At 34.6% G+C, this 21,436-nt stretch overlaps 1 protein-coding gene across 7 annotated transcripts in view; it reads left to right on the top strand.

Moving 5' to 3' along the window:
• Positions 1 to 19,152, top strand: part of LOC126933197 (sodium channel protein type 3 subunit alpha) — a 116,261-nt gene extending 97,109 nt beyond the window's left edge. For all 7 annotated transcript variants that reach the window (XM_050752897.1, XM_050752902.1, XM_050752896.1 and 4 more), the window contains 7 exons: positions 6,239 to 6,361; positions 8,812 to 9,084; positions 9,802 to 9,855; positions 10,673 to 10,810; positions 11,853 to 11,957; positions 14,136 to 14,406; positions 15,316 to 19,152. In XM_050752897.1, coding sequence (XP_050608854.1) covers positions 6,239 to 6,361; positions 8,812 to 9,084; positions 9,802 to 9,855; positions 10,673 to 10,810; positions 11,853 to 11,957; positions 14,136 to 14,406; positions 15,316 to 16,511 — 2,160 coding nt within the window. In that variant the 3' untranslated portion in view covers positions 16,512 to 19,152. The remainder of the gene's footprint in view (positions 1 to 6,238; positions 6,362 to 8,811; positions 9,085 to 9,801; positions 9,856 to 10,672; positions 10,811 to 11,852; positions 11,958 to 14,135; positions 14,407 to 15,315) is intronic.
• The last annotated feature ends 2,284 nt before the right edge of the window (positions 19,153 to 21,436 follow it).

The raw sequence follows: 21,436 nt of genomic DNA on the forward strand, positions 1-21,436 counted from the left end.
CGAAAAAGAAATAATTACACCTGAAGATATAGTCATAATTACACACTTCATAAACAGAAATAATTATGCTTACAGTGAATCAAAGTTGCACTTTAAAATTTTTTCTAGTAGTGTGCTTGATTGAAGATGATGCATCTATTAACAAAGATACTTCGATTTGTTCTTTTTCAACATAAACGACATAGTGTTATTTTGATTTAATCATCTTGAAATTGTCAAATTAAGAATTCCAGACAAGGAAATAAACAGAGAGATCACCTGATTCACAGTCTTCATTTTAAAGACCCCTTCCCCACTGCACATAGGGTTTGGAATGTTTAAGTGAAATTCCTGTGAAACTCATGGTTTCTCTGTACCATGTTGTAGTCAACAATGATGAGTGCACCAGATTTTACTCATCCTTTCCCCAGGGATGAACGCTTAGATTGTCTGCTTCCTGCTATTATAAACAATACCACAATGACCAAGGTGTTTGCTTTTATATAGCACGTGAGCATTGTGAATTTTCTAATCATGTATAAAGTTAAAGACCAATAAATAAACCGCAAAGATAAAAGCAGAAGAGAAAGCAAAAAGGTGGCCCTTGAATTATAAACTTACAAACTCCCCTTACATAAAAATAAATTATCCTTTTTTTTTTTCTTTAGGAGACAAAGTCTCTCTCTGTCACCCAGGATGGAGTGCAGTGGTGCAATCATAGCTTGCTGTAACCTCAAACTCCTAGGCTCAAGCAACCCTCCTGCTTCAGTCTCCCAAAGTGCTGGGATTACATGCATGAGCCACCTCCCCCAGCCTGGACTCCCATTTCTGACTGAGGTTGCATAGGGACTAACTTCCCACACCACTGGAAGGACTTCCCACTGTCTCGGAAGCCTGCGCTCTATCCCTGCTGTACACCTTACCACACCCCAGCTGCCAAATCCCTCTGAGCCACCTCCCCCAGCCTGGACTCCCATTTCTGACTGAGGTTGCATAGGGACTACACTTCCCACAGCCACTGGAAGGACTTCCCACAGTCTCTGGAAGCCTGCGCTCTATTCCTGCTGTACACCTTACCCACCCCAGCTGGCCAAATCCCTCTGTAACCAGTATCCCCAACCTCTCACCTTCAATAGAGTCCTCTGCTACCATTCCCATGGCACCTTTGTACCTGCCCTTCACCACTACCTAAGCCCTTTTCTAGGAACTACTCAGCAGATAGGAAATAGGGCTCCTTTGTCGTGGAAGCAGGAAGGTGTGCACCTAGCAATCTGAAATTCCAGGTGCCCTTGTCCTAAGAAATATTGAGCTAATCCATATGCTATTTAAGCCCCTCAGTACTATTACTGGGAAAAATTCAACTTCAAGATATACTGAAAGAGAGATCTGTGGTGTTGCAGGGAAACCCAATAACAATGTAGATAACTATTTAAATGTTCTGACCTCTGTAGCAAGTACAGATTTTACTCCAGAAGTTGTGAAGTTGTATTTTATTCTGCTCTCTTGAAGGGTTGGAGAGCGTTGGGTGAAGGGACTCAAGAGTGTCTAGCTTTCCTGTATACAAAATTTTAATCAGTTCTGTTTTCAGCTCCATCCATTGCCCCTCTGTTTTTGAGCAACCAAGGGCCTCCAGGTCCAGAGCCTTCTGAGCATTTGTTGAAACAATTTGTGTTGCTTCTGCAAGGCACCTGCATTTCTGCTGCTCTTTCTCTGATGAGAAAGTAATTATTCCTGTGCTTTCCACAGTCCAGAATGTTTTAAAACTCTTCTTGTTGTCTCTTGTCCTGTTATCTTTGTCTGTATTCCTTTGCTTTTCTTCTAGTTGAACTTCAATGGGGGGTATAAATAAATATGTTGTTCAAACAGATATAGTAAAAGTTTAGAAAGAATCTATGTGCTTTACTATTTGGTTAATGAGCTTTTACTGGATGAGTTGTAGGAGCTCTTTTTATATTAAGGAAATTATTTTGTCACATATGGTATGAATATTTTCCTAATTTGGGCTTTTGTCTCTTGGATTTTTTGTTATGTATAAATTTTTCATATTGATTTAGTCAAATTTACCAGACTTTTTTTTCTTCTTGATTTTCTCATGTTTATGAAGACCCATTTCAAGACTGTTAAAAATATTCTGGTTTTTTTTTTTTTCCAGTTTTTTTGTTTGAGAATTTTGTTTCTTTCTTTGTCCATTAGTTCATATTTTGTGTTTTAATGTTTGACCAACCGGGAACTTAATTTGGTATAAGGTGTGAGGTAAGGCTCTAGTATTATTTTTTTTCCATGTGGTTTCTCATTTAATGAATAATCAGTTGTTCTATTTCTCCTCTCATTTAAAATTCTCTTCTTATCCATGTGCTAAATCTCAGTATCCACATGCTAATTTGAGCTTTATTATATTTCATTCCTTCTTTGTCTACTAATATAACAGCTTTAATTACTGTAGATTTATAATTAATATCTCATGAAATTTGTCCTCTCTGCTTTTCTTCTTCCCAAAATTTTAAGTTATTCTTATACTTTTACTTTTTCTGAATTATATTTTTTAAGTTTTTGTAGTTAAAAAAGACTCCTACACAAACTTTTGTAAAAGTTAAGATGAAAAATGCATTTGTCAACCGTCTAAAATAATTAGGTTATTGTTTATAATATTTTTTCACTTGATTCTCTTATGGGATTTTTTAAGATAACGACAATATATAATGATTTCTCCCACTTCTCTAATTCTTATAACTCTTCTTTTTCCAGAAGTGTTAAATAATAATGTTGTTGATGGGCATATTCTTTTATTCTGATTTTCATGAGAATGCTTATGGATCTCATCATCAAAAATTATACAAGCTTTTAGATAGAAATATATCATCAGAATGTATGGAGGTTATATAGAGTTTTTATCTTTTATGTTAGTGTTGAACTTTAAACATTGTCTTTAGCCATTTTCAAGGGAAATAAATTCCTATTGCTTGGTTCCTTAACCAATCACAGGATTTCCAGACTCTTCCTTGGAACCATCAACTCCATCCTGCATTATTCTTTTCTTTCTCAGTCTCAGCTGTCATAAGAATGTGGAAAGGTGTGGATGACAACTGAGCCAACCCCTGACACCTCTATCACAGACATTTCCATTTATTTACTGTGTAGTGTGATATGGTACCTAGAGTCATGTAAATTCATATTAAAAATATAGTTTTTGGAAATGGGTATCTCATACTTTGCACACATTGGCAAGAGTGCCTTTTATGTTTAGCACAGAAGAGATAAGATTAAAACACTATGTATTGAAAGGTTGGGAACAAATTTGCTAAGATGAAAAACACATTAGACATAAAAACAGAAGACCTAAATTCTAGTTATATGTTTACTTGTTGCCGTCTTTCCTTGGATTGGTCATTTCACTATTCTGAGACACAAAGATAACGAGTGAAAGAGATCACTGTGAATTGTAAAGCACCCTGCCAATGTAGTCATTATCTTCAAACTTCATGTATGTTGCAAATGTTTAAAATTCTTGCAAGGAGCTACCTCCACTTATAATAGAGATTTAAAAGATCTTATTTCAAAATAGCTTTTAAAGCATATTTTTTTCACATCAGTTAAACCACTAAAATAAGGTTTTGCCTTATTCAAAATGACATTGTACTTAAGTCATGCAAACCGGAAAAAAAATTTATGTATACGATTGATCAGATTGTGATAATCTTATCAGAGTGATTTGCATGGAAAAATCATTTTAAGTTACTTGATTAAACCAATCTGCACTGAGTATTCTCAAAGTCCTAAAAATATTTTAAATTCCCTTTATTTTCCTATATAATTCAAATATTCAACAGATCCCAGCACAGATTTGTCAGAAAATCCAATGTCAGGTAGTTTTTGACGATCTCCCCTTGGGAACTTCCAGAAACTCTAGGACATATGTAGCCTAGAAATATGGTGCTAATTTCCTCTGATTCTCACATATTGTGGCTGCAACTCTGGCACTATGTCCTCTGGGCCATAAAGTCCATTAAAATAAGTGCAGCTTCATTAAGCCCAGCTTCTCCAACAACACACAATTCCATGCCATGTAGGGTGGTTAGATGCAGGTGGCGCCTTTCAACCTTTGAACCCATAACTTCCTATCTTTCCAGAACCCACTGTTCTGGATATTACCTTACTATTTTTTTTTTTAAGAGAAAAGAGGCTCTCACTCTATAGCCCTGGCTGGAGTGCAATGGTATGATCACAGTCACTGTAACCTCGAACTCCTGGGCTTAAGCAATCCTCCTGCCTATGCCTCCCAAATAGCTACAGCTACAAGTGCGTGCCACCATCCCTGGCTAATCATTTTTTAGGTTTTTTTTTTTTTTTTTGAGATAAGGTCTCACTATGTTGCGCAGGCTGGTCTTGAACTCATAGCCTTAAGTGATCCTCCCACCTCCGCCTCCCAAAGCACTGGGATTACTGGCACAGGCCATCACACCCAGTTTTACTTTTCTTTTCAAAGCATGAGCTTCCTTACTTCAAGGTCTTGAGAAATTTGCAGCCACGTCCCTTTAAAATCCCATGTCTCAAATAAAGGACTTTGTTGGGAGGTTGAGAAAAATCTTCAGATAGTAACTCTAGAAACATTAAGAAGCTGTTAATGCCTCCTGAGGAAAAGGAGTATAGAACATAAAACCTGTGTGTTCTCTAATAACCTTTCCAATCTTTCCAGTCTTCTATAACAGCAAACGTAAGACAGAAATGAACAGCTCAATCAATTATCTTGCCACTAATCAACTTTAGAAGTCAAGTCATGTATTATTCTGTTCAATTCTTAAAACGTATGCTAAATTAAACAATGAGAGGACAGTGGCTTCATATGCTTTTAAAGCCTAGGTTCTGGTTTTGGTGTCACTCTTTATATCCTGTGTTCTTGGGCACATTATTGATTTCATCCCACTTCACAAGATTGTTGGGAGAATTCACTTAAATCCATTTTCAACAGCCTTTTTTCATGGGAAATTATGCCCTAATGCCCTTAAGCCACTGTGGATATAATGAATTAATTTCTCTCTTATGCATTAAGGAAAGCACTAGTTATGTACCATCTTTGAAAGAACTGAGAAGATGGTCATTCAAATCATTTTCTGTGCTCTATGATTCAGATGAAGAACAAACATTTTTAATGGATGCAAAAGGTTAAGATATGCTTTTGAAGTCAGATCATTTGGGTTCAAATCACCAATTCTACCTCTTATTAGCTGTGCATCCTTTTTTTGGTGTGGGTGGGGGTGGCACTCAAACTTCCTCACACATAAAGAGGCAATGGTAATGGTAGCTATTTCTTTGGATTTATACATGAAGACATGTTATTATATTGAAAGAAAATTAAAGCAAATAAAGTTCCTCCCCTAAAAAGGACATGTCTTCTTTGATCTTTCATATATTTAAGTAAAATTTAGTATAAATACAGGTTGAGTCTTATCAAAAACCAGAAGTGTTTTGGATTCTGAAATATTCATTCTATGTCAGTTGAGCACTCCTAATCCAAAAGTCCAAATCCAAAATGCTCCAATGGGCATTTCTTTTGATTTTCATGTTAGCATTCAAAGCATTTTAGATTTCAGATTTTTAGATTAGGGATGTTCAGCCTGTGTCAGGAAGCTGTACCATCGCTCTGAATGATGAGGACTATATTCTAAATCTTAAGGCCAGTAGTTTGATAAAAATTTTCCCTGGAATAATTATTTATCCAACATATTTTGACTAAAGTATGTCTGCCCAGACAGTGTTAGACATGTTAAGAGAACTTTCATCCCAGCTGATAAAAAACTTACACGATCTGGAAAGGGAGATAAGGTATGTAATCAGTTAACGCTATTATATGGTAAATGCTTCCAGAATGCATAACCAAGATATTACATAAATTCAAGAGAGAAATATTATTTCTAATCAATAATATTAAGCACACATCCATAGAGGATCTGGCATTGAACTCAATCCTGATGCACAGGTTGAAAAGGGGCCCATGGTTGTAAAATATCTAACTGGAGGTATTGACGAGTGTTTATAAATATGGGCAAGTATTCTGGTTTCATTGGTTAAAAAAAAAAAAAAAAAAAAAGCAATAGTATGAGAGCAGACTGGCAATATAAGATGATCCCACTATGTGGAAGATGAAAGTTGCCAAGGTATGTTCAAATTAGTATTTAGTCCACACTAAATAGATACCACACCCTATACCTTCAGTCAACAGTTTATTTCTTGGTCAACTAATTAACATTTTTTCCTTTTGTAGGTTTCTTTGGTTAGCCTGGTAGCCAATGCTCTTGGTTACTCAGAACTCGGTGCCATCAAATCATTACGGACATTAAGAGCTTTAAGACCTCTAAGAGCCTTATCCCGGTTTGAAGGCATGAGGGTAAGAAGAATAGACACTCTAATTATTCATGTCAAAATTACATGTAGGTAATGATTTGGATAGAGAAGGGTGCCATACTCTTCTGATATTTATTTCATAGAATTACAGAATTAAAGCAAAAATCTTAGAGATCACAAAGCCTAGCCTTCTGAAACTGGAGTTTATTTAAACAGGCTCTCCGAATTTGGGGGGACAGAGCTGAGACTAGCATCCAAGTCTTCTTGTCACAGTTCAAATATGTTTCTACAGCACCCAAAAGCCGTCGACTGCCAGTTATTTCTTTTCATTGATTACACACCTTGAAATGACTACTAACTACTGACATTCATCCGTGGTAGGGAGTTTCTTTCTCTCAATAGTTTGATTCCTTCAAAATTACTGGTAATGAATGAAAGGTAAAATGGGTTTTGTGTGCTTTGCTTCTTGAATTAATATCCGTATTAAAAAATTATTGCATAAGGAAACAACAGTAAATTTTAGCCTCTACAAATTGCTAAATAACATCCAAAATGAAGGGTTAAGGTAATTAACTAAGCATTTCAGGCTACCCCCCAGAATTTGTTTTATAGATCTTTTTTCTAGTTGAGCATTCTGAATGAGGTTCACTTTTTCTATAGCAGTTGTATCTTCCTCCCCAGCTGTCTTCCTTAATGTGTATATTATGCATCTAAACATAAAATCACACTTATTATAGATACCACCCATTTGCCATGACCCTCAGTAGAATTTAGCACAAAGGTCAGTTTTGTTTCATCTGGCTTGTGAGTGCATGTAGATATTTAATTTCTTCTAGGTCTTAGGGCTTTTATGTTAGGAGATGGTTTGTTTGGGGCAATAAAAATATTTCAACCTGGACTTTAAAGTTCACTCATCAGGGAGAACTAAGCCACTCTCCAGAATCATTGTAATCAAAGAAATATTTGGCTTTTACATTGTAATTTATTTCTTTGCTAATGTTAAAGAAAGTTAGATAAGATAAAATTCACAAAGATTACTATATAATGTCAAATTCTTTTCAAACCAAACTTTTACCATTACTCATATTACTTAAGCTCTCATTTGGTTCCATGGTTTCCTATTAACAGTTCATCTTTGAGGGGAGATAGCAATTGAGCAAAATTTAAAACTTATAAATTTTCTCTAATCTGAAAAATATTCAAAGTTTAGAATTTTTAATTCAGTCATATAGCAGAATTAATATTCCAGATGCAAATTATGAGAATGTATTATGCATTTACTTGAAAACAGGAGAACCTCTGGTGGTGTGTACCAAGCTTGTCCAATCCGCCTTATTTTGTTATTTTGTTGTTCTGTATTGTTTTAGGCTATTAACAGCCTGAAGCCGTGGTTTTTAGTTTCTATCTCTAGTGATAAGCGGAAAAGAGGGATGAGGAAGGGACTTTACTGGCCCAACCAGAAAAAGAAACTAAGAACCCAATGAATGTATCCTCTCCCTGGCAAGTAAAATGCATATGGCTTAACTTCCAAAAGAAACAAAATTCAAGTAGCATTGGAACTGTGTACAATTTTGGATTTCTGGTTTTGATGTCAATTTAAGATTTCTTGGTATTGATTTCTAAAATAACATTTGCAGTATTTTTAAAATAAAGCAATACTTTTATTTAATATAAATGCTTAACAGAATAGTCCAATATGAACTAGATTAAATTTAGATAAAAAAATTACTATCAACTTTCATAAAGATTTCAAAATACATCTTAATATCTTGTGAATGTAATGAGAAGTAAAGTGAATGAATTTCCCTTTCATGAAGTAAGTCATGAAATAGGGTTGATGAAGTAGCATGTGCTCCAAAGTGAACATTTAAGAGACTGTGAAGTAATAATAATGGGAACATATCCAGTACTGTTACGTCCAGATATAAATTCCACCTTTCCCCCTAACAATATACCTTTTTATTGAGATTTACTAACAGGGGAAAAAAGGGACCCAGTAAATTCCTAATCCTGTTCTTCATAGTCATAAAAGGTTAACTTGATCTGAGAATATAGATTTAAGGCATTTTTACTACTTTGTTTGTTTGTAAAGGGTTTGTTGGTTCGCTTTTTCAAATTATTCATGCATTAACACTCTTGAAAATTAAAATGTATTGCTGAAAGACGATTATTTTTTCTGTTGGCATTTAATGCATCTTTCTATTCTTTTTTCCCCAGCATACACACATTTTCTGACTCCATCTTACTATACCAGGTTTTTTATGATTTCTTTTCATATTGTAGCATATTTTGCTTTCCTTAAAACCTTAGATCTTTAGTTGTGTCATTATTTTCCCTCAAATATGTGCTAGAAAATATTAGAAGAAATAACTTGTCCACCTAAATTTTTATTTAACTCTTTTCAAGCACATGTTAGTACGAAACAAATACACTGAAGGAATGGTTTCCATTCTAAAGGTTTGTAAGCTACGTTCCCCTCGTTTTCTCTTCTAGGTGGTTGTGAATGCTCTTGTTGGAGCAATTCCCTCTATCATGAACGTGCTGTTGGTCTGTCTCATCTTCTGGCTGATCTTTAGCATTATGGGTGTGAATTTGTTTGCTGGCAAGTTCTACCACTGTGTTAACATGACAACGGGTAACATGTTTGACGTTAGTGATGTCAACAATTTGAGTGACTGTCAGGCTCTTGGCAAGCAAGCTCGGTGGAAAAACGTGAAAGTAAACTTTGATAATGTTGGCGCTGGCTATCTCGCACTGCTTCAAGTGGTAAGTGGCTACTGTGTGAGTTTTGAAAAAATTTTCAAGATGTTTCAAGTAAGATTATTTCCCTGATGTTCTTCATTTGAATGACTAACATTTGACAGTATGAAAAAAAAGTTAATGATAACATCTATAATATCACCTTGAATTGATCATAAAAAAGATGTTATAGTTATTTTATAATACATTTTCCTCAGTGTTAAGCTTTTAGTATGTTTTAATGTGATTTTATATTTCTGCTTCCTTTTTATTATATTTTTGGGTACTGGTATCGTTTTAGTTTTCTGTATCAATTATTGCCAAAGGAGCAACTTTAGGTACTAAAATAACAATATATATTTGTAGTGATGAATTAAATGTATAAATTATTAGTCAAATACTTTATTATACCAATGTCTAGGAAATATGATTCTACTATGTGTGAAAACGCAAATCATAGAGCATATAAGGGAATTGGGACTGAGATGGCAGTTTCATGAATAAAGTCTTTCACTAAATTTTAGTGCAGGAAGAAAATAGAATACTTTCAAGGAAAAAAAAAGGAAACAAGTTCCAGACTTTAAATACAAATGTTTTTCTATTTCGATTTTATTTCAGTATCTTCATATGAAATTTCACAATATTGTACAAAAAGTTATTTGTTATACTGTCAGATTTTCATCTGGTTAAATGTCATTGTTGGGTGAAATTTTTATGAACAATTCAAATATGTGTTATTTGCAGGCCACATTTAAAGGCTGGATGGATATTATGTATGCAGCTGTTGATTCACGAGATGTAAGTATCACTCAAATATTATTTATCAGTACTAGACTTCTTATGGCAAATACTGGTGGTAATTTAAACACTGAAACATCCAAAATTTTATATTAGAACATTTAATATTGCATATAAAAAATGAACACTCTGCTTCAATATACATGATGCTTGATTAATGTGTACCTAATACATAATATGTAGCTAATATGAAAGGATATCTAGCTGCACGGATCCTAAGACATTAGATTGGCCCAGTAAATAAGACTATTCTGAGTGGGCAAGTTGTTCAGTGGGGAAGTAACTTGTCTCTCCCTATCCCTGGAGAGTATGATAAACCAGACTCTGTGAAGCAGCTTCCAAGAATATCATGATACAGAAAAGCAGGCAAGTTTCAGGGACACTCAATTTAGAAAATGAAAATAAAAATAACTCCGCAGAACCTATCTGTGCTGAATTTTCCTCTTAGAAGTTGATGTTCTGCTCTTAAAGCCATATTTCCAAAATTCAGCATTTCCAAAACCAAACTGAAAATATTGCAAAAAAATTATGACATAATAGGCTCAAAATGTTTCCCTGCTTATATCACCATTATTTATGTTAAAGAATATGTTAAAGGTAATGCACAATGGGAAAACAGAATCAAGAACAATCATAAAACTTGCAAACTTTCATTTTACTAGATCATGCTAGTTTTAAAACATTGCTTTTGCAGAACAATATCTCAGGGTAAGGCAAAAGTAGCACTGTATTAAATAACAGCACTCAATAAATTCCTGATTTAGTGTAAGTATTTATAGTATTTGTAACATTATTGAATATTTTCAATGTCATTTAGGTTACGCTTCAGCCTATGTATGAGGAAAATCTGTACATGTATTTATACTTTGTCATCTTTATCATCTTCGGGTCATTCTTCACTCTGAATCTATTCATTGGTGTCATCATAGATAACTTCAACCAGCAGAAAAAGAAGATAAGTATTCTTCACGTTTTACCTTTCTTCATTCTGAGGTTCTGTCTGTTAATACAACCAAATAACCAGGATACTTGTAGTCATGACAGTCTTAAATCATGTTTATATTATTTTCAGTTTCCCATGTAGTTATAAAAACTGCAGGGATTCCAGCCTCTAGTCAGTGGCTCTTCTCAAAGTTTATCTATTGGATAGCTTTACAACCCAAAACTGTGTCCGCGCCTTCAGACCCATCCAATGGGTCTCCAGTGCTTTAGCCTGGCTTACAGAGCCTTTCAGGAATTACCTCCACCCAGTTTTCCATCTTCATCTTTTCCTACACTTCATTCTATACATGTGTATTTCTCTACTACATAGTCACCACCCATACATCTACATGAGTTTTCTGTCCTTTTCTGAACAAGCATTCCCTTGTACCTCCATGGCTTTTTGTGATTTTTTTTTTTATCCTGGAATGTTCCTAGAAAACCTGTAATCATCTTTTAAGGCCTAGCTTAAGGGTAAGCTATGTAACAGCTTGTCTCTGAGGCTCTGAACTCATTGTTGCCTCTGCAGTACATTTAATTTTTTTTTGTCACATCAACATACACTGTCCACCTATGTTTTCAGTTTCCTGCTCCACTTAGAAGCAGAATACTGTATCTTACATATTTATGTAATTCTGATACCCAGCACATTGTCTGGCACACAGAAAGTGTTCAAAAACTGTTGAACGAAGAAGTAAAATTATCGGCAGTGAAATGGACTAAGAAAATGTTTTCTGTTTTACAAAAATATATTTGAGACCCTCGTGCCTACTTTTAAACATAGTATACTCAAATTAGGATCCTGTAGTGATCAAAGTTTTATGTCCGTAAGGATTTTCCATAATATTAAGACAGTCAGAATTTCACATAAATGGGAAAAGCAGGATAAATGTACATGTAGCAGGATAATATCCACTTAAAACTTAGAAAAGATTAAAGGAAAGACAAATATTTTTTGTAAAAGTGCTATTGGAACACATATTAGAATTGTAACCAGTTTTATACTATGTCTTTACTTTGGAGGTCAAGACATCTTTATGACAGAGGAACAGAAAAAATATTACAATGCAATGAAGAAACTTGGATCCAAGAAACCTCAGAAACCCATACCTCGCCCAGCAGTAAGAATTACTTGTCTCCTTTAACGTTCCAAAGCCATGTGTCCATATGGTCAAATTGAACAATGCTCTGGAGCAGAATATATTAGATGATATCACCAATATTGAGCCCTAATTATAAAGTTCATATTTTGTATCATAATTCACAACTTCTGCACTTATTAGGAGTTACCACATTCCAAAAAGGAGGTAATGTTCTTTATAATTTGTGAACTGAAAACTTCTAGCTCAGGGTTCCCAATAAATGCTTCCAAAGCAAGATTCACTTTCCTGCTACCAACAGCACACCTGGTTCCTCCTCCTTTAGCTTTCCCATCCCACTCTCCATGGCTTCCCTCTATACTCTCTGTTCCCTCCATTCTTAAGACTAGAAAATATTCCAAACCTGTTTAGAAAGGGAAAATATGTCATAAAAATTGTTTGTTTCACCAAATACATCAAAACAGAATAAGGCATATTCAGAATGCATACTCTGTAGAGCCTCATGATAATGGAATGATGTAATAATGATAGATTATGTTCACAGAGTGGGACTCTAACTCAGCTATTATCTGAGATAGGTAAAGAATAAGGAAACTGAAGCCCAAAGAACATATGAATCATGCCCCAAGTCACAAATCTTATAATTGCCAGAACTGGGACTTGACAAGGCCTCATAAATTCTCTAAGTGACTTGACTTTACCGTATTTATAAGAGTAGTTGGAATGTGAGGGAGCAGGGTAAGAGAGGAAAGTATTGAACCAACTTTACTAGAGTTCTTTGGCTGGGCGCTGTGGCTTACGTCTGTAATCCTAGTACTTTGGGAGGCTAAGGTGGGCAGATTACGAGGTCAGGAGATCAAGACCATCCTGGCTAACACGGTGAAACCCCGTCTCTACTAAAAAACAAACAAACAAACAAACAATTAGCCGGGCATGGTGGCAGGCACCTGTAGTCCCAGCTACTCAAGAGGCTGAGGCAGGAGAATGGCATGAACCTGGGAGGCGGAGCTTGCAGCAAGCAGAGATAGCACCACTGCACTCTAGCCTGGGTGACAGGGCGAGACTCAGTCTCAAAATAAATAAATAAATAAATAAATAAATAAATAAATAAATAAATAAAACATGGTCAGTTCATGACCTTTGATTTTTGGTAAGCCATAAAGTTTTATTTTAAGTTTTTACTCTAAATGATTAATAATATATTTCTTTAATAAAACTATATTTAATAGCCATATTAATATAAGAATCTTTGAAAGCATGTTGTTCCTGAGATGATTGTTAATAAGACAAAGAAAAAAACATTTAAAGTCATGCATTTTTGTTAAAGCATAGGGCATAGGTAAAGAAGGACAGATGGAAAGAAATACAGATAAATTAACAAACCCATACAGAGATTCACAGAGCTAGAGAAGTAGAATTCAACAGAAATGTGACTGATGTATTTTGAGGGAGGGAAATAAGGTATAATCCAAAATTTCTAAAATATTGATAAATGAACTGGTGTATTCATCTATCTAAATGTCTGTCGATATTAACCTACTTTGTAAATCTTTGTTATTCATTGTCACTATTTTTTAATAAAAATTTTCATATTTATTCAAATCAAGCAAAGACTATACATATTATCAGCCAATTGCCACAAATTTATGTTTGTTTTTGTTTTGTTTTTTAAGAGACAGCACTTCACTCTGTCACCCAGACTAGAGTGCAGTGGCAAGACCATAGTTCACTGCAGGCGCAAACACCTGGGGTCAAGTGATCCACCTCAGCCTCGCTCGTAGCTGGGACTGCAAGCCTGTGCCACCATGCCTGGCTAATTTTTTTTTTTAATAGAAATGAGGTCTCACTATGTTGCCCAGACTGGTCTGGAACTCTTGGCTTCAAGAAAGCCTTCAATCTCAGCCTTCCAAAGTGCTGGAATTACAGGCATGAGGCACCACGCCCAGCCCTAATTTATGTCTCATCCAACTTTGTCTTTCCATTGGACCTAAATAAACCAAATATGCTTTGTTTAGCTATATAAATATTTTTTTTCATTTTTTTAACATGAAGAGAAAAAAAGCACACAAAATTGTTTGGGATAATATGAGGAGGGTGCACATTCATCGCCATATGTGGAAGGGCTTTATCTACAATTTTACTGGATTATTCTTTATGAAATATATATAGTAACCTTATCTCTCTTCTCTCACTTTCTAGAACAAATTTCAAGGAATGGTCTTTGATTTTGTAACCAGGCAAGTCTTTGATATCAGCATCATGATCCTCATCTGCCTCAACATGGTCACCATGATGGTGGAAACCGATGACCAGGGCAAATATATGACCCTAGTTTTGTCCCGGATCAACCTAGTGTTCATTGTTCTGTTCACCGGAGAATTTGTGCTGAAGCTGGTCTCCCTCAGACACTACTACTTCACTATAGGCTGGAACATCTTTGATTTTGTGGTGGTGATTCTCTCCATTGTAGGTAAGAACAGCTTAATTACCAAGAGGTACAGTTACAGAGAAACGGTTGCCCCAGGACCTTCCAGCTGATTAACATGGAAATTAGGTCTGAGAATAATAATGCATATAGATCTAAAGTTCAACACTAACATATATGAATAAAAACTCTGAAACCTGGGTTTATTCACAAAGCTAACTGGTTAGAAACCATTTTAGGAATACCAGGTTTGGGAAAGAGGTGAAGAAGACAGGAAATAAACATTATCAGGCGCTCTCCTAATCTTAAACAAAGGTCACAGGCTAAAAGAGCCAGATGGCTTAAAAAACGAATCATTATAATGCAATAAAGTTGGTACTATAAGAAGCACTGAAAAGGAAGTAGCTGTCTCTGCTGGAATGCGTTAACACAGGCTTCCAGAGATAAAGGTAATGCATCCTAGGTGGGTTTTTAAAGAAAAGTTGAGATTAAATAGGAGAAAAAGAGAGATAGGGAATTATAGAACCCCAAATTTAGAAACTTCAACTTTAACCTCATGTCAAATATGGCCCATTTTTCTCTAACTGAAAAATATCATTAAAAAATAGAAAACAATACATTCAGAGATTTCAGAAATAATTTTTGTTTGTAATTGCCACAATTCATGTGTAGGGATAACTATTCATAGAAATTGGGTGTATATAATGTTAAATTGCCATGCTACCATTGGAGATTATTTGGATTTTGCAGAAATTCATATTGGTTTATGACATTACAGAATCATTGAATAAATCTCTGTAATCAATAATTGCTAATATCAGGGAGTGGATCCAAATATTTAGTAAAGACTGATACTCATAACAAGTTTGTTGTTTTCATAGACCTTAAAAAAGATAAAGGCATCAGGTAAGTGAAAGATATTCTCTGTTTAGCTGTGTTCTATGTTTTCCATAGGTATGTTTCTGGCTGAGATGATAGAAAAGTATTTTGTGTCCCCTACCCTGTTCCGAGTGATCCGTCTTGCCAGGATTGGCAGAATCCTACGTCTGATCAAAGGAGCAAAGGGGATCCGCACACTGCTCTTTGCTTTGATGATGTCCCTTCCTGCGTTGTTTAATATCGGCCTCCTGCTCTTCCTGGTCATGTTCATCTACGCCATCTTTGGGATGTCCAACTTTGCCTATGTTAAAAAGGAAGCTGGAATTGATGACATGTTCAACTTTGAGACCTTTGGCAACAGCATGATCTGCTTGTTCCAAATTACAACCTCTGCTGGCTGGGATGGATTGCTAGCACCTATTCTTAATAGTGCACCACCCGACTGTGACCCTGACACAATTCATCCTGGCAGCTCAGTTAAGGGCGATTGTGGGAACCCATCTGTTGGGATTTTCTTTTTTGTCAGTTACATCATCATATCCTTCCTGGTTGTGGTGAACATGTACATCGCGGTCATCCTGGAAAACTTCAGTGTTGCTACTGAAGAAAGTGCAGAGCCCCTGAGTGAGGATGACTTTGAGATGTTCTATGAGGTTTGGGAAAAGTTTGATCCCGATGCGACCCAGTTTATAGAGTTCTCTAAGCTCTCTGACTTTGCAGCTGCCCTGGATCCTCCTCTTCTCATAGCAAAACCCAACAAAGTCCAGCTTATTGCCATGGATCTGCCCATGGTCAGTGGTGACCGGATCCACTGCCTTGATATTTTATTTGCCTTTACAAAACGTGTTTTGGGTGAGAGTGGAGAGATGGATGCCCTTCGAATACAGATGGAAGACCGGTTTATGTCATCAAACCCCTCCAAAGTCTCTTATGAGCCTATTACAACCACTTTGAAACGTAAACAAGAGGAAGTGTCTGCCGCTATCATTCAGCGTAATTTCAGATGTTATCTTTTAAAGCAAAGGTTAAAAAATATATCAAATAACTATAACAAAGAGGCAATTAAAGGGAGGATTGACTTACCTATAAAACAAGACATGATTATTGACAAATTAAATGGGAACTCCACTCCAGAAAAATCAGATGGGAGTTCCTCTACCACCTCTCCTCCTTCCTATGATAGTGTAACAAAACCAGACAAAGAAAAGTTTGAGAAAGACAAACCAGAAAAAGAAAGCAAAGTAAAAGAGGTCAGAGAAAATCAAAAGTAAAAAGAAACAAAGAATTATCTTTGTGATCAATTGTTTACAGCCTATGAAGGTAAAGTATATGTGTCAACTGGACTTCAAGAGGAGGTCCATGCCAAACTGACTGTTTTAACAAATACTCATAGTCAGTGCCTATACAAGACAGTGACCTCTTTGTCACTGCAACTCTGTGAGACAGGGTATCAACATTGACAAGAGGTTGCTGTTTTTATTACCAGCTGACACTGCTGAGGAGAAACCCAATGGCTACCTAGACTATAGGGATAGTTGTGCAAAGTGATCATTGTAACTACACCAAACACCTTTAGTACAGTCCTTGCATCCATTCTATTTTTAACTTCCATGTCTGCCATATTTTTACAAAATTTGTTCTAGTGCATTTCCATGGTCCCCAATTCATAGTTTATTCATAATACTATGTCACTATTTTTGTAAATGAGGTTTACGTTGAAGAAACAGCATACAGGAACCCTGTGGTCCTACTCTACAAGTCTCTCAAATGATCAGACAAAAGTGTTTTGCCAGAGAGATAAATTTTTTGCTCAAAACCAGAAAAAGAATTGTAATGGCTACAGTTTCAGTTACTTCCATTTTCTAGATGGCTTTAATTTTGAAAGTATTTTAGTCTGTTATGTTTGTTTCTGTCTGAACAGTTATGTGCCTGTAAAGTTTCCTCTAATATTTACAGGATTATTTTTATGCAAAGTGTTCTGTTTCAGCAAGTGCAAATTTTATTCTAAGTTTCAGAGCTCTATATTTAATTTTGGTCAAATGCTTTCCAAAAAGGTAATCTAATAAATCCATTCTAGAAAAATATATCTAAAGTATTGCTTTAGAATAGTTGTTCCACTTTCTGCTGCAGTATTGCTTTGCCATCTTCTGCTCTCAGCAAAGCTGATAGTCTATGTCAATTAAATACCCTATGTTATGTAAATAGTTATTTTATCCTGTGGTGCATGTTTGGGCAAATATATATATAGCCTGATAAACAACTTCTATTAAATCAAATATGTACCACAGTGTATGTGTCTTTTGCGAGCTTCCAACAGGGATGTATCCTGTACCATTCATTAAACATAGTTTAAAGGCTATCACTAGTGCATGTTAATATTGCCTATGCTGCTCTATTTTACTCAATCCATTCTTCACAAGTCTTGGTTAAAGATTGTCACATATTGGTGAAAGAATGAATTCAACCTGCTATCTGTCCATTATGTCAAGCAGAATAATTTGAAGCTATTTACAAACACCTTTACTTTTGCACTTTTAATTCAACATGAGTATCATATGGTATCTCTCTAGATTTCAAGGAAACACACTGGATACTGCCTACTGACAAAACCTATTCTTCATAGTTTGCTAAAAATATGTCTAAAACTTGTTTAAATATAAATAATGTAAAAATATAATCAATTTTATTTGTCAGCATTTTGTACATAAGAAAATTATTTTCAGGTTGATGACATCACAATTTATTTTACTTTATGCTTTTGCTTTTTATTTTTAATCACAATTCCAAACTTTTGAATCCATAAGATTTTTCAATGGATAATTTCCTAAAATAAAAGTTAGATAATGGGTTTTATGGATTTCTTTGTTATAATATATTTTCTACCATTCCAATAGGAGATACATTGGTCAAAAACTCAAACTTAGATCATTTTCTACCAGCTGTGGTTGCCTCAATATAACCTTTTATTCATGGAAGTTTTTTTTTATTCAACTTTTGTAGTATTTACGTATGCAGACTAGTCTTATTTTTTTAATTCCTGCTGCACTAAAGCTATTACAGATATAACATGGACTTTGTTCTTTTTAGCCATGAACAAAGTGGCAAAGTTGTGCAATTACCTAACATGATATCAGTTTTTGGTTTTTGCACAAACCAAAAGTTTAATGTTAATTCCTTTTACAAAACTATTTACTGTAGTGTATTGATGAACTGCATGCAGGGAATTGCTATTACTAAAAAGAATGGTGAGCTACGTCATTATTGAGCCAAAAGAATAAATTTCATTTTTTATTGCATTTCACTTATTGGCCTCTGGGGTTTTTTGTTTTCATTTTTTGCTGTTGGCAGTTTAAAATATATATAATTAATAAAACCTCTGCTTGATCTGACATTTGTATACATAAAAGTTTACATGAATTTTACAACAAACTAGTGCATGATTCACCAAGCAGTACTACAGAATAAAGGCAAATTAAAAGCAGCTTTGTGAACTTTTATGTGTGCAAAGGATCAAGTTCACATGTTCCAACTTTCAGGTTTGATAATAATAGTAACCACCTACAATAGCTTTCAATTTCAATTAATTCTCTTGGCTATAAGCATCCAAACTCATCTTCTCTCAATATAATTGATGCTATCTCCTAATTACTTGGTGGCTAATAAATGTTACATTCTTTGTTTCTTAAATGCATTATATAAACTCCTATGTATACATAAGGTATTAATGATATAGTTATTGCGAATTTATATTAACTTTTTTTCAAGAACCCTTGGATTTATGTGAGGTCAAAACCAAACTTTTATTCTCAGTGGAAAACTCCAGTTGTAATGCATATTTTTAAAGACAATTTGGATCTAAATATGTATTTCATAATTCTCCCATAATAAATTATATAAGGTGGCTAATTGGAATTCATTGGCTTCTTTCTGCTCAAGTCAATTTACACATCTCACTGACACCACAGAGATGCCAAATATTGCTTTGCAAAACCTTTATAATCATTACCCAAGTGATCTATAAGCAATATATTAATTGGTATGCATTTTACCTAAATGACCATCTTCCAGAATCATCAGAAGAGACTTTAGTTGAAAGGGAGAATACTTTAAAAAATATACCTACCTAGCTAAAGGATATTCTGAAAATACTGTCCAGAAAAGAAAGTTGCTAACATAATTGGACATATCTTTGAAATAACTACTTCCATAATGAGACTTCATTATAAGATTCTATTTTGAAAATGCAGGTAGAATTGGCTGGGTGCAGTGGCTCATGCCTGTAATCCCAGCACTCTGGGAGGCCGAGGCGGGCAGATCACAAGGTTGGGAATTCGAGACCAGCCTGGCCAACATAGTGAAACCCCATCTCTAGTAAAAATGCAAAAAAAAATAGCTGGGCATGGTGGTGCATGCCTGTAATCCCAGCTACTTGGGAGGCTGAGGCAGGAGAATTGCTTGAACCTGGGAGGCCAAGGTTACAGTGAGCTGAGATCGCGCTGCTGCACTCCAGCCATCTCAAAAATAAAAAAAGGTAGAATCAATCAAGTCGGCCATAGAAATAACAATACTATGAAATAAAATTTGAATCCACTGGTAAGTGATACTAAATGGCTGCTTTCTAATAAAGAGAAAACATTTGTATGAAGAGAAAAATGGGTGTTCTGGTTTTCAAATATTATAGCCAAAAGATAATGGCTATATAAATTTATGTATCTTAATAATTTTCAAAAAACTTGTATATGGTAAAATAGCACGACAACCATTTTTGTGTATTTCAAACAACTTAATAATCATACAGAAAGTCAGGTGACCATTTTTGCAGAAATGGAAAAGGTAAAAAGAGCTGGACTAATAGTCCTTACACTTGGTTTTTAGTTTCAATTCTGGCATTAAATTAGCTGTGTAATGTAGGCAAATCAAATTCTAACCCTCAGATTTTTCCATCATTAATAGGAATGTTGAATTTAGAATATTATTTCTGGTATGCCTTTCATTCTAAAATGCTATGTTCAAAATCAAAGTGATCACTCATTTTGCCTATTCAAAGTGAGTAATTTCCTCTATATGGGCAATATTTAATGAAAAAAATTTATATTGTCAATAGACTTTTAGAAACATTACTAAGATAACATTAAACAGAAATACAACATTTGGCTTTGATTTTAGCCTCATTTAAAAAAAAGAAAGAAAACTCTTCTTATCCCCTATAAGTTTTATACCATAAAGTTGAAGGATGCTTTAAATAATTGAAATTATGGCTATTATTTCTTCTTTGTAATGTTACAGATTTCTAAAAGACAATATGTGATCTATAATAGAAGATACTAAAATCAAGAAATCACTAGTCATTTTGTAAAACTGCCTCAAACCACGAGTGTAGTAAGTTCTTTGTCATTAATTACATTTACCACAACACTTCAACATACTGGGCTTCAATCTTACATTCTCTACAGTTAAGTTTGTATTACAAAAGGATAAAATATGCATATCATTCTCTTATAATAACATCTGTAACATTTAATTCTGTTGCAGAGAAAATTGATAATTCTTCATCCTTTTCTTCTTCTTCGAGATTGAGCCACTGCACTCCAGCCTGAGTGACAGAGCAAGACTCTGTCTCAAAATAAAAAAAAAAATTTTTTAAAAAGGAAAGAAATTGTTACATGAAAGTAACATAATACTTAAAGGTAAATTTATAGTAAAAACTTATTTTATTAAAAATACATATTGCCAAAATTTAGTGAACTGAGGAATAATTTTAAAAAATGAAATAATCCCTAAGAAACAAGAAGCAGTGAGATGATGAGGAAGAGGATAGATAGATAGGTAGATAGATAGACAGATATAGATAGATAGGTAGTCTATGAAATATAAAAAGTAATAGAATAAATACAGACAAATGTTGGTTCTTAGAAAAAAAACTAATATGTTTTAAACCTCTGGCAAGATTAATCAAAAAGAGTAAACAATAGGAGGAAAGAAAAAGGGAGAAAATTATAGGTAGAATGCTATAAACTTACGTTTCAAAAGCAGTGTGAAATAAACAAAATGAATAAAATCTAATAAAAATAGCACACCAATACTGGAGGAAAAATGACAACTAAAAGTTTTGAAAAATTTATAACCTTTGAAAAATGTGATCAATGGCTAAAATCATGCCCCAACACCAAGAGAGACAAAACAACATATTAGGAAG

This window comes from Macaca thibetana, chromosome 12 (genome assembly GCF_024542745.1).
Source record: "Macaca thibetana thibetana isolate TM-01 chromosome 12, ASM2454274v1, whole genome shotgun sequence".
NCBI lineage: Eukaryota > Metazoa > Chordata > Mammalia > Primates > Cercopithecidae > Macaca > Macaca thibetana.